Source organism: Typopeltis vanoorti, chromosome 14, assembly GCF_054136105.1.
Source record: "Typopeltis vanoorti isolate ZY-2024b chromosome 14, IOZ_Tvanoo_1.0, whole genome shotgun sequence".
NCBI lineage: Eukaryota > Metazoa > Arthropoda > Arachnida > Uropygi > Thelyphonidae > Typopeltis > Typopeltis vanoorti.
In genome coordinates this window covers 41,552,125-41,566,289 of record NC_143562.1, presented here as the reverse complement: position 1 = coordinate 41,566,289, position 14,165 = coordinate 41,552,125, and the positions used below count along the sequence as shown (strand labels likewise).

The 14,165-nt window shown below is 33.0% G+C and overlaps 1 protein-coding gene across 2 annotated transcripts in view; it reads right to left on the bottom strand.

Moving 5' to 3' along the window:
- Window positions 1-14,165, bottom strand: part of LOC150099399 (ADP-ribosylation factor-like protein 3) — a 114,992-nt gene that overhangs the window by 48,007 nt on the left and 52,820 nt on the right. For both annotated transcript variants that reach the window (XM_090403816.1, XM_090403817.1), the window contains exon 3: window positions 7,240-7,356. In XM_090403816.1, coding sequence (XP_090259942.1) covers window positions 7,240-7,356 — 117 coding nt within the window. The remainder of the gene's footprint in view (window positions 1-7,239; window positions 7,357-14,165) is intronic.

Here is a 14,165-nt window from a genome sequence, read left to right as displayed (position 1 = left end):
GCAAACAAATAATTCATGCCGAAACTAATGGTACATCACCAGTGTGGAATAATAAGCAATTCAAAGAGATACAGAATACAAGGCAAATGAAACAATCTGTTAGCCAAAAACAATAAGTGCTATGCATTGGGAGGATCATATCAAATCAATACTATATCATTCCAATTTAAAATGGGAGAGTGCTTTATATTTAAAACTGTTTCTATGGAGAAGGTAAGCATCATCCCAGAGGATACTGTTTGGTCTCTAATACAGTACTGAACAAGACCAGACTTTTGAGGTTTAAGGTATTCAATGTAGTACTGATGTTCATTAATCCTTTTTTCTATTTCTAATTTTTCTAATTCACTAATCCTAGTGAATGCAATACTTTGAACATACATAAGCCATTCTCTTGAAAAAAGGATTAGCGAACATCAGTACTATATTGAATACCTTAAACCTCAAAAATCTGGTCTTGTTCAGTACTTTATTAGAGACCATACAGTATCCTCTGGGATGATGCTTACCTTCTCCATAGAAGCAGTTTTAAATATAAAACACTCTCCCATTTTAAATTAGAATGATATATTATTGATTTGATATGATCCTCCCAATGCAGAGCACTTATTGCTTTTGGCTAACAGATTGTTTCATTTGCCTTGTATTCTGTATCTCTTTGAGTTGCTCATTATTCCACACTGGTGATGTATCATTAGTTTCGGCATGAATTATTTGTTTACTGATTTTTTATTTTTTGATTCTAAAAATAGTCTCTCAGACCACTAGTGACTAATATGGTACAATGTTTTTTTCCATTTAATTCTGTGTGAAGGAAAGTCCAGAGAATAGGCCATCAACTTTAATAGATGAAGGGTGCTAATTGGAGCATGGTATAGATATAATATTTGCAAATAACTGTCTTTTCTGATGTCCTTTGAATATAAAGGATAAAATTGGTTTGCTGTGATCCCCTTGTGTGTCAGTTGCAGGATGAGAAGTATTTTTGAAAGGTTTGTAGCCACTGGCTAAAAAAGTGTTGTGAAGGTACCTAAGTTCAGTAGTAAGGACTGTGGCATTGAAGAAGTAGCTCTGGCTCTGTATATAAGTGCTTTGAGTATGCCATACTGCTGCTGGGATTGGTGATGGTAGGATTGCTTATATAAGTACCTTCTACTGTGTGTTTCTTATAAACAAAAAAGGATAATGAACCATATGGTAGTCATGTAACTAATGTATCTAGGAAGGAGAGACAGTTGTTAGTTTATTTTCTATAGCATAATGTATTTTTGGATCCTTTCTTTTAATAGATGTTGGCTGTTTAAGTGCACTAAAAAGGTATCTAATGTGTCTGATCCACAAGGCCCAACCATGTGCATTATCTACATAGTGTAGCCAAATTGTTGGTTTATTCATGCTATATTGAGTACCTGATTTTCTAGAAATTCTACACAGAAATTGGCTAAGAGAGGGAGAGGGGAATCTACTGATATCCTATTTAGTTGTTTATATATTTTAACTTTCTATGAAAAGCAACTTGAAAAAATGGTGAATAATTAAGTATATCAGAATGAGAAATGTAGCTTGATATGACCAACCCACTGACAGAGACCCTGGACCTTATCAAGCCACATTTCCCTTCTAACATATTTGAATTATTCACATATGGCAGAAAGGAAATGTGAGGAACCTCCATAGCTCAATCAGTACCAACAATACGCTTTGGCTGGAAAGAACTGGATTTAAATCCTATCTAGGATGCAAAGAACCTTTATAAGGGGGTTCCCAACTGAAAACAAGTTAGTTGGTCTCATATGGAGGTAGCAAGGTTTTTCCTCCAGAAACTTGAGCCAGAGAACACATGCAATTTACAGGCACAGCACACTAAACTATAGAATTAAATACCTAATTAAATTATCTAAATTTAAATAGGTTTCTATGAAGCCAAGTTACTTGACTGTGACACGACAAATGAACTAACACATACAAGTAAGATAATGATTTTGCACCAGAAACAAATTAGGATGTAAACAATGAGCTATTTTTAGCGCTCTAATGTCTACTGCAGCGCAGTTTCCTGATTTGTTTTTCTCAACTGCTCTGTGGCTTTCAAACAGGAAAATGAACATATGGTGCAGTTATAAAAAATATTTTTCCCAATATTCTCCAAAAGGAACTGCAAGCAAAAATTTTACTAGCATTTTGAAGATCACTAGAATCCAAAATATAAATAATAAGACAGCAGAAGAATTCAGTAACCAGAACAGTCACTTATTTCAGAAACATTTTTGTCCATTTTTTTGTATCACAGAATGATGCATTATGAAAACTGCAAACTTTTATTATTAATAAAGTATTTCTACATCTTTGACATATTAGAATCAGAAATTGTATTTTCATTAATCCACTTAACTTTTCGACAGCTAATTTATAGAATGTTGTAAATGTTAAAAAATATTGTGTTACACTTGGTGCATTGCTCATGGCAGGATGTATCTCGCAAGTAATGAGCATCAATATGTGCAAGACAGGCTGAATATATTAAACAAATTCAGTTGCACACAAAACTGTCTTTTCTTCTGATGGATTTATTCTGTGCTTTCACTGTTATTTAACAGTTGCCTACAATATACATACACACAGACGTTGGATAAAGAATTATAAACACGTTAACACAAGAATATTTTAATGTTTGCCAAATATTTCAGTCTGAAACTAACAGACTATCCTCAGTGGCTTGATAGGAACAGTTTTTACAAGGTGGAATACAAACAATTGATCATTCAAAAGTAGAAATTCCTATAGTTGATTGTATTGATTCACCTACTTATTGCATAGCCAAATATTTAGTGAAATTATTGAAATCACATATAGGCAAATCACGCTCTTCTTTGAAAAACTCTTCGGATTTCTTAAATAAATTAAAAAATATATCATTACAACCTACTGATCTTATGGTGAGCTTCGATGTAGAATCTCTATATGCTAATGTACCTCTCAAAGATACTTTACAATTACTTACTGATATCTTCCATCAAGATATCGTAAAATTATTCGATTTCATGATCTACTCTGGATATTTTTTTGTGTCAAAACAAATTCTACAACCAAGTGGAAGGAACGGTCATGGGAAGTCCACTTCCAACTGCTTTAGCCAACTTTTATTAGGAACATCTGGAAGACGTCCTGTTTTCATCTATAATCCCTTAGCCAACCTTTTAGGTGAGAGATATGGACGACATCTTTTCAGTGTGGCCTCACAACAGATTCCTTACCTTCCTTTTTAGCCAAAATCAATTCCTTATGTCTTCGTATTAAGTTTACCATGGAGATTGAAAAAGACAACAAGTTATCCTTTTTAGACATCCTCCTCATCCGCTCACCTTCAAGTATTCTGACAACAGTTTACAGAAAACCCACTTTTAATAGACGTTAAATTCTCAAACATCATCCTTACCAAAAAAACAGGAATCATAAAATGTTTAATTCGACGAGCTAGAACTAATTGCTCAACTCCCCATGAATTACAGAAAGAACTTTCAACTATCAAACATCACATGAAATTAAATGGCTTCTCTGAAAAAACTACACATCTGTTCGATTCCTACAATTCAATCCAGAACAACAAAGAATGAATACGTCGAGTTCCAATTCCATATATTTCCGGGATTCAGAACCAATTTCAAGAATTCTGAAGAAATATAATTCAACAGCCATTTATATCTCTATTAACAAAATACCTATTTCCCCTCTTCTAAAGATAAACGCTCAACTATGTCTCTGCCTGGTGTATATCAAGTTCCTTGTAACTGCAATCCGTCGTACTTTGGACAAACTGGACGCTCTATAGAAAAAAGAATGCAAGAACATCAATCATACATTCTTCACAACAAATCCGATAAGTCTGGATTGGCGCAGCACGGGATAGAGACAAGTCAAAACATTATCTGGTCCAAGACTAGCCTTCTGCACAGATGTTGCTATAAATTCGAACGGCTATTCAAAGAGAGTGCTGAGACCTTACTTCAATGCCCTAATTTGAATCGAAATGACTGTATATCCTTGTCAAAAATATGGGAAAATTTAATCCAGATAACACAATAAAAAATTTTTTTTTTAATTGAGACTTTTAATTCTTACATTAGTCTAATGTTATCTTTAATTGAATTTATAAATTAAGATTGTTATATGAAATGGTGAATTAATACCTATAATTTATTCATCACTCTGATGAAATTTACTTCTCTTTAGTGCTTAGCAATGTAACATCACGTGGCTCATTCTACTTTTGAATGATCAATTGTTTGTATTCCATCTTGTAAAAATTATTCCTATCAAGCCACTGAGGTTCTTGTAGATAGGCTTATACGTTGGTTATGCATTTCTAAATCACTTAGGGAATTGAAACAACGTGGATCCGAATATAAATTAAATAATATAAATTAAATAATACTTTAATAGATATTTCCGATATTTTGGCAATGTCTCATTGCCATTTTCTAAAGGAACTTACAAAAGGCAGGAGCACAACAGGCCCTAACAATACAGTAACTGGAAATGAAGTGAGGTCTAAAAAAACATGACCTCACCTCCTGTTACAGGCCTTACAGAAAATTGGCATCCCTTATCCGCTCTACCAAAGACCAACCACTTCCCCTAGACCTACCTGGTGTATACCAGGTCCCTTGCAGTTGTAAACTGTCGTACTTTGGCCAAACAGGCAGGACAGCGAATATCAGAATTTCTGAACACAAGGACCACATCCGGTTTTACAAATATAGCCATTCTGGTCTTGCAGACCATGCTCTGGATACTCGCCACAGAATACGGTGGAAGAAAGCAAAAATAATACACCGGAGCAAATATAAATTCGAAAGATTATTTATGGAATCAGCCTCTGCCCTAAGAAACTCTCCAAACCTCAACAAATTTAGTTGTATGCGACTGCCCCAAATTTGGGAGGCATACATCAGCAGACCTTCAGCCCAACGGCCAAGAACGCCTACTTAGCCCGCCAGAGGGCACCAATCAGGACTTCTAGGAGAAAGATAGCTTCACATCTTCATTTCCAGTTACTGTATTGTTAGGGCCTGTTGTGCTCCTGCCTTTTGTAAGTTCCTTTAGAAAATGGCAATGAGACATTGCCGAAATATCGGAAATATCTATTAAAGTATTATTTAATTTATATTCGGATCTACGTTGTTTCAATTCCCTAAGTGATTTAGAACAAGCCACTGAGGATAGTCTGTTAGTTTCAGACTGAAATATTTGGCAAACATTAAAATATTCTTGCGTTAACGTGTTTAAAATTCTTAATTTAATGTCACAAGTGTCTCTCAAGAATAGAAGACATTGGATAAATATGATCAAACAACAATTTCTCCCTCCCTCTCTCTCTCTCTGTCTCTCCCTTTCAATAAATCTTAACATTCTCTAACTCACATCAGTTTCTCCAGAAATTGATATGAGTTAGTAGACAAAATACAAGTTTTTTCCTATATCAAATTAGAATTGTTTTCAGAAATTAAAAAAAAAAAAATATTAGTTAAATCTCAGCATTTAAAATATAAAATTTTTAAATTTAAAATGAACAAATATAGTTAATTAAATTACAATACCATAGTTTTATCATAAATGATTTACACGTAAACACAACAAGTAATACTTATTACTTAAATATAATGCCAAATAGTTCTAGCTCATCGAATTAAACATTTAATGATTCCTGTCTTTTGAGGATGATGATGTACAGATTGTTGAAAAATGTATTGTCCAGTAAAAGTGGGGTTTTATATAAACTGAAGTTGTTAAATTACCTGATTTAAAATTTAGTAATTACTCTGAAAAAAATACTTTTATTTTTTTTCTCTCTATCCTTTTGTTTTTATTACTTAAAATAGCCAAGTTGATTCCAAGTTTGTTTTCGTTTTCAAATGAATATTGTTAGGTAAAACTGATGTATACCAGGCTACTTATATAGCTGAAACACTGTTTTCTATACTTTTAATTTCAATTTATGGTTAATTCGATATCCTGTAACATGTAAGTGGATATTTTATCACTAACCTTCCTATAGAGTAAACCTGAAACAGTACTCTTAAAGGAATGGTTTTGTATTTGTATTCTGATGGTGAGTGGATGAGAATAATGTCTAAAAAGGGTAATTTGTCTTTTTCAATTTCCATAGTGAATTTGATATAATAATGCATAATAATAACATGCTATTACAATAAACAGCAACTTATTAACACAAAATGTTTTATTTTTTACAATCAATAAGCATACCTATAATATGAATATACAGTACTATGAATACCTATAAAACAGTTAATTTAGAATACGTTAAAGGAATACAAATACAAAAATATTCCTTTAACAGTACTGTTTCAGGTTTACTCTTATAGGAAGGTTAATGATAAAATATCCAATTACATGTTACAGGATATCGAATTAACCATAAACTGAAATTAAAAGTATAGAAAACAGTTTCAGCTATATAAGTAGCCTGGTATATATCAGTTTGACCTAACAATATTCAGTTGAAAATGAAAACAAACTTAGAATCAACTTGGCTATTTTAAGTAATAAAAACAAAAGGATAGAGAGAAAAAAATAAGTTTTTTTTTTCAGAGTAATTACTAAATTGATATTTAGTAATTACTTTATAGTAATTTATTTAGTAATTATTTAAACTTTTTTAGTAATTACTAAACTTTGAATTAAAATTAAATTGTCAGAACACTTTGTATTGAAATTAAATATTAAACATTTTGAAATGTGAATTGACAAGCATGAAAAACTATATTTCAGAGAGAGAGAGAGAGAGGGAGGGAGGGAATGGAATCTATATTGGATTAAATAGGATATCAAATTATCCACTGATTGCTAAATAGGTCTGCAGACTACATAAGTCTATAGAAAGTGCAATCCATTTTCTACTTGTTTTTTTCTAAAAGTGTTCAGTTTATTCTTATTCAAGTGGTGTGTGCAAGTTATTAAAAAAAATATATTTAAGACACTAAAAACTCTCACCCACTCTTCTCTCCTAAAAATTACCTCCTATGCTTCTATTGTGAAATGTTATAATCCTATGTACATCCTATAATCTTAAGTTCTCCATCTATTTCGAAAGAAAAGTGGACACAAGAATAACTGATGCATACATTGACTATTGCTGATGTATGCTCAGGTAAAATTTCTGTGCAGTACAGCCAGTTACTGATTTTACAATGATTAAAGATAAAAAGGAAGAAAACTCACCAAAACATCTGTATTCTCAAAATAATTTCTCCAATAGGGTCTAATTTTTCTCTGACCACCAATATCCCATACATTTAACTTGAAACCTTCAGACTGAACACTTTTAATGTTGAAGCCCTATGAAATATCAGTTTTCAATGTTACGGTTTTCATAACAATAGAAATACAGCATGATAAATATACTATGAAATTATACAATTTAATACTGCAATAAGAGGCAAAAAACCTTACACAAACATCCTCAAAGATAAATGCACAAGTATGGCCTTCAAAAGTGAGAGATCCATATTACTTAATATGAAAAAATTACTAACTAAATACTATTGCTAAGCAAGTAAAAATATATTTACATAAAATCCATTCAAAAGTATATAGTATATATTAGGTTGTAAAAATAATAAATTACTACAACCTAAATTACAATTCAGGTGGTGATAGTAAACAGAAATTTTGTTAAGATTTGATATGTATCCCCAAGGAGCACACAATATACAATAACAGCATCACATGATTTACATTGATTAACTTCCTAGCAACAGCTTTCTTCCAAATTAATCCATTATTTGTCATATCCAAAGTAGTCAGATATTTTGATCTTCTAAGGCAGTGGTCTCAAACTAGCGAGTCGCATCCCCCCCCCCGAAGCAATTTCACACATACATTTCAATTATGTATTTGTTTTAAATACAGTGCTTATAGTTTTAGAGACATAGAGATATGGACTGAGCTTATACGCACATAAGCTCAGTCCATATCTACAATTTACAATCAGTAAACTTAGTTTGCCAGCCGAAGTTGGTGGCGCTTCAGTATTCTGGTGTTTCCGATGCACAGCTGCGCAGTTCATATTGCAATATAGATGGAGACAAACTAACGTATGGCTTATAAAACCTGTTTATTTGTGCTTGTTGTGAGATCTACATTATATCAATACCTATTGTTTAGAATTGTGCATAACTTTTGAGTGTTGCTTTCATATGAAAATTCATCTTGTTGAATTAAAGTTGTAAATAAAATTATAATAGTGATTTTAATTAAGAGATTAAACTGCAAGCCATGTCTTTAACAAAGAGTAAAAGAAAAGTGAACGAAGAAGGACGTGTTTTTCAAGATAAATGGGAAATTATATACTTTTGTGGTGTTCTATGCAATAAAATGGCATGTTTTATTTGTAATAAGGGAATATCAGTTCCAAAAGAATACAATTTACGTCGCCATTACGAAACGAATTATGAAGAAAAATTCGAAATGTTAGAAGGCAAATTGAGGGAAGAAAAGTTACAGTTTCTGAAATCTGGCTTACAACGACAACAAAATTTTTTTTTACTAAAGCAAATAAATCCAGTGAAGCAACAGTTCACGCAAGTTTTGCTCTCACGCACATCGTTGCAAAATGAGCGAAACCATTTACTGCTGGCGAATTCCTTAAAAATTGTTTGATTAAGTCTGCTGAACTTCTTTGTCCTGACAAACAACAATTATTTAAAAATATTAGTTTGTCAGCCAACACAGTAATGAAATGTATAATTAACGAAATCGCTAGTGATTTACGATGACAGTTAAAAGAAAAAAGTATAGATTTTGCAGCATTCTCAATAGCAGTTGATGGGAGTACTGACATCACAGATATAGCACAACTTGTCGCTTTCGTATGAGGTGTTACCGATGAATTTGAAGTAATTGAGGAATTACTGGAAATAATTCCTATGAAAGGAAAAACTGGTGCACAGGATATTTTTTCTGAAATAAAAACTGTAATAGATAAATATAAATTAAGTTGGGATAAAATGGTTGGATTTGCAAGTGATGGTGCAGCTGCTATGGTTGGTAAAAAAAATGGAATAGCAGCAAAATTAAGAAATATAGTGAAAGAAGAAAAATTTCAGAATAAATTTTGCATTATACATTACATTATTCATCAAGAAGCACTTTGTGCCAAAAGTTTGCAGATGGATAATGTTATGGAAACAGTAACTAAAACAGTAAACTTTATCCGTGGATGAGCTCCAAATCATCGAGAATTTGTTGCATTGCTTGAAGAAATTGAAAGTGAGTACGGAGAAATGATTTATTATAATGAGGTGAGGTGAGGTGTGAAATTAAAATTTTCATGACACAAAACAATAAAACCATCGATGAGCTACGTAATGATACATGGATAACAGATTTAGCATTTCTGTTGACTTAACTGGTCATTTAAATATTCTCAATAAAGAGCTGCAAGGAAAGAAACTTATCACTGACATGTATGCTTGTATTAAAGCTTTTAAAGTTAAACTGTAATTATGGGAAACACAACTGGAATCAAAAAATTTCATACATTTCCTACATCTTAAATCCTGCCCTATTATTTCATATGAAAAATCTCAAGAATGTGCAAGAAAAATAGCATTATTACAACAAGAATTTGAAGAAAGATTTTAATGATTTGGAGTCCGATTTTACATTATTTTCATTACCATTAAAAACGACAATGAATAACGCACCAGAAAATCTACAAATGGAGCTAATTAATTTAAGTGTGGTATAAATCTTATTCAAAGATTTGAAGATACAGATTTAATTAACTTTTATTCGTATTTGTCAAAAGATAAATCCCTCGGTTACGAATTTTTGCAATAAGAATAATCGTTTTATTTAGGAGTACATTTATATGTGAACAGTTTTTTTCGCAGTTAAAAATTAATAAGTCTAAGAAAAGAACCCAATTGACCGATGAGCATCTACGATCCGTGATGAAGATAGTTTCTAGTAATTTTTCTATCAAGTGTCAAGTTGCTGTAAGAAATAAAGACGTTTATAATTATTTACATACAAACATGTATTTTTTCTGTACGTGTCGAAGAAAAATTTAATAAATAAAAGTTGTCATTATTTATTCTCAAGTTATAAAGGTTATAAAAGGGTTTCATAATTATAAAGGGGTATCCATACATTAGGAGTAAGTACGGTTCAATATATATATATATACACAGTCACACCCCGACTTACGCGAATCCGGAGTTATGCGGTTTCTTATATGTACGTATTCCCATCCCTCTTCACGCCTCACCACTAGTCATATCTTTCTGGCGCCGGCCACATTCGCCATTGTAGCACATGCTGTGAACAAGCACTGATGTGTTTCACACGGTCTCCATAAACCTTGCGACTGTTTAATGTTATGTTCTTGATAAAAATTTTATCACATAAAAAATAATAATGTCGTCCAAAAGAAGCAAGTCCGATTCTTCTACAGCTAGAAAGAAAAGAAAAACATTGACTTTGGAAACAAAACTCAACATTATTAAGGATTTTGAAGGCAGAATGAAAATTTGTGAGCTATCAAAGAAGTTTGATCTACAGGAATCCACAGTAAGAACAATCATAAAAGATAAAGAAAGAATTCTCGCTGCTGTGAAAAATGTCCAATCATTGACTTCAAGCATAATTCGTAAACGTCATGGGATTACGAATTATGCTTGAAGTCAATGATTGGACTTCAAGATGGAAATGATGCTTAAATGGTGTGATAATCAAGTGGGAGTAAAAAATTGTCCAGTTGATCAAATGACAATATGTAGCCAAGCCAAGCTGATTTTTGAGAGGCTAAAAGTAGAAGCTGGAGAAGCGGCCAAAGAAGAAAATTTCGTGGCCAGTAATGGTTGATTCAACTGATTTAAAAATCGCTGTAACTGGCACAGCATCACAGAGAGGCAGCAAGCGCTGATAAAGAGGCTACATCTTCTTTTCTTGAGACACTTAAGGCTATCATCGAGGAAGGTAGCTATAGCAGTCAAACCATATTTAATGCAGACAAGACTGGCTTGTTCTGGAAAAAGATGCCTAAGAGAACTTTCATCGCACGTGAAGAAAAAAACGTTTCCTGGCTTTAAGGCTTCCAAAGACCGGTTGACAGTAATGCTTGGTGGAAATGCAGCTGGTGATTGAAAGTTAAAACCTCTCTTAATTTATCGCTCCGAAAATCCAAGAGCTCTGAAAAAAAAAATCTAAAGCTGGCTTGCCAGTGATTTGGAAGTCAAATTCTAAAGCTTGGGTGACAGCTTCTATTTTTGAAGACTGGTTTGGTCACCACTTCATACCTGAAGTTGAACATAATTGCCAGTTTAAAAAAATTCCGTTTAAAGTTATGCTCAATATTGATAATGCACCTGGTCATCCTCCTGCAACTTTAATTGATTTTGATCCACGTGTAAAAGTTGTTTTCTTGCCTCCAAATACCAGCTTACTTCAACCGATGGACCAAGGAGTTATCAAAGCATTCAAAGCGTACTACACACGCCGTTCGTTTGCAAGTCTGAATGAAGCTATGAGGCAAAATGAGCACCTGTCTGTTAAAAGGTTTTGGAAACAGTTTAATGTTTTAGATGCTGTAAGGATTATCGGAGATTCTTGGGATGAAATTTTCCAAAAAAACTTGGTATCTGGAAAAAACTTTGTCCATCCTTTTTTTTAAATGCGAAATGGAAATGTTGCCAGAAACTAATCAAGTTGCTGAGGCTATAGAAGAAGTTGTCAGCGAGCTGTTAGACTCACATAACAAGGAGCTTACAATCGACGAGCTCATAGAAATGCATGAGCAAAGCGCTACTGAAGAGACTGAACCCTCAGATCCAGTTCTACCAGAAAAGCACATGACAATTGCAAAATTAACAGAAGGTCTCAGTTTAATTAAGAACGGTTTATAGATTTTGGAGGACATAGATTCTAACGAGGAACGAATTGTAGCCACAAGGCAAGGAATAAAAAAATCATTGGCTTGCTATGAAGAAATTTTGCGTGACAAGAAAAAGACATTATGCCATCAGACGAATCTATTAGATTTTATGAAACCATCAACAACGAAATAACTTTCTTTTTTTTTTTATGTACGAAAAATTACAATTATGTTTATATTTCTTAAAAAAAAATACGTGATTTTGTAAACCTTTATTCCCAATTAACTAATATTTTGTATGTTTGTATATATAAATTACATGCAAAATTATATCCAGAGTTACGCGAATTCGACTTACGTGCTTTTTGTTGGTCCCACCTACCATGTAACTTCAGGGTATCACTGTATGTGTGTGTGTATGTATATATATATATATATATATATATTCACTCTCATTTTGTTAAAAAAAAAATTCTGGCCTGTCAGTTGCTTTCACATCGTGCAGTCGGCCCGCATGCAATTTGAGTTTGGGACCACTGTTCTAAGGCACCACTAACTATATCAATTAATGTAGATTGTTTGTTTTCTTTTGGGTTGTTTCTCTGACATGAAAGAATCAAGACCTTTACTTCTTATTCTTAATGTAGATTGTTTGTTTTCTTTTGGGTTGTTTCTCTGACATGAAAGAATCAAGACCTTTACTTCTTATTCTATTTACGTAATCATATTATATCACATTAGCTCTGCTCACACATTCTTGAATGTTAACAATGTCAAGTTCTTCCTAATATCTTCATTTTTATTGTGATCTAGCTACTGATGAGATCTGCTTACTCTCCTAATTTTTCTCTAATCTGTGGTCTATAGTTGTTAATCAAGTGTTTTATCTCTAATCCAACTCTCAGATTCATAAGTCAAAATTAGTTGGAACACTGTCTTGTATACCGCTACTTTAGTGTTCTGACTAATTTCTTTCTTCTTCCATATAAATTTCTTCAAATGGTTTCCCACCATGCCAGCTTTGCTTATTCTGTTGCCTATTTCCATATTTTATTTCACCATTTTCATTAAAAACTGTGCATAAACAGTTGAAATATTTGACCTTCAGCTGATGTCATGTATGTTCCTACCTATTAATAATTAATTATCATTAATTTTAATATATTATTATTAATTTTTAATTAATTTTTTATTGTTGATTTCCATACAAAATTGGTCACACTTCTCCTTACACTCGAGTATAGGTTTAAAGCAAGATTATTATTATTACTATTGCACAGGCATCTCCATGTAGTCCTAAGACTCATTCATCATGGGAGACCTAAACTATCAACTCAATATCTATCATACCTATCTTTGAAACAATTAACACCCCAACCAGCCATTGACGTCTATAGACGTCCAGCAAAATCTGGATACGATTCTCTAACACCTATTGAATAACATTGATAAGAAGTGCAATTTGGTATCACTATTTCATCCACCACAGCCAGTAGAGAGGGTAACAGACAAAGCACTTACCAATGACTGGTGACCCATTCTATTCATTCACCACTCTCCAAGCAAAGAATCTAGTCCTCAAGCCCTTGCTAATCACACTCTTATCCAATTTCCAGAGATGACTGCTTGTTCTGCTACATTTAAGTAACTTAAATGTTTCTGTCATATTCCTCGCTTTTTTGCCCATCAACCAATTTTTGCAATCAAAAATCCCTTAATCTATCTTCATAGGGAGAATTCCACACACCACTCACCTCTGGATTCTTTCCACCACTTCCTAATCCCCAAGAAATCAGACTTGAGCACAGTAATCCAGATGTGGTTGTATCAAGGCTTTATAAAGAGGAAAGATAACTCCCTTATCTCCATTTGTTAATGTATTCTTCAATAACCAAGTAATCCTGTGACTACCCTGGCTACTTGAACAATGTGCTTCTAAACTTCAACTCTCTATCTAATACTACCTCCAAATCTCTGGCTTCATCAATTTCCTGGAGTACAGTTCCCTCAATGTGGTACATAGCTTGTAATCTTTGTATCCCAATATACATAACTACACACTTTTCCACATTAAACTGACATCCATTATGTTTTGCCCATACTGTCAGCCTATTCAAATCATCCTGCAAGCTTGGTACATTACCTTGATTAACCATACCCAACTTTGCATTATCAACAAACTGAATATCTCCCTTCAAATTATTTCCTGTATCATTTATGTACAAATTAAATAGTGGTCCCAGCACTGAATCTTGTGGCACATCACTAA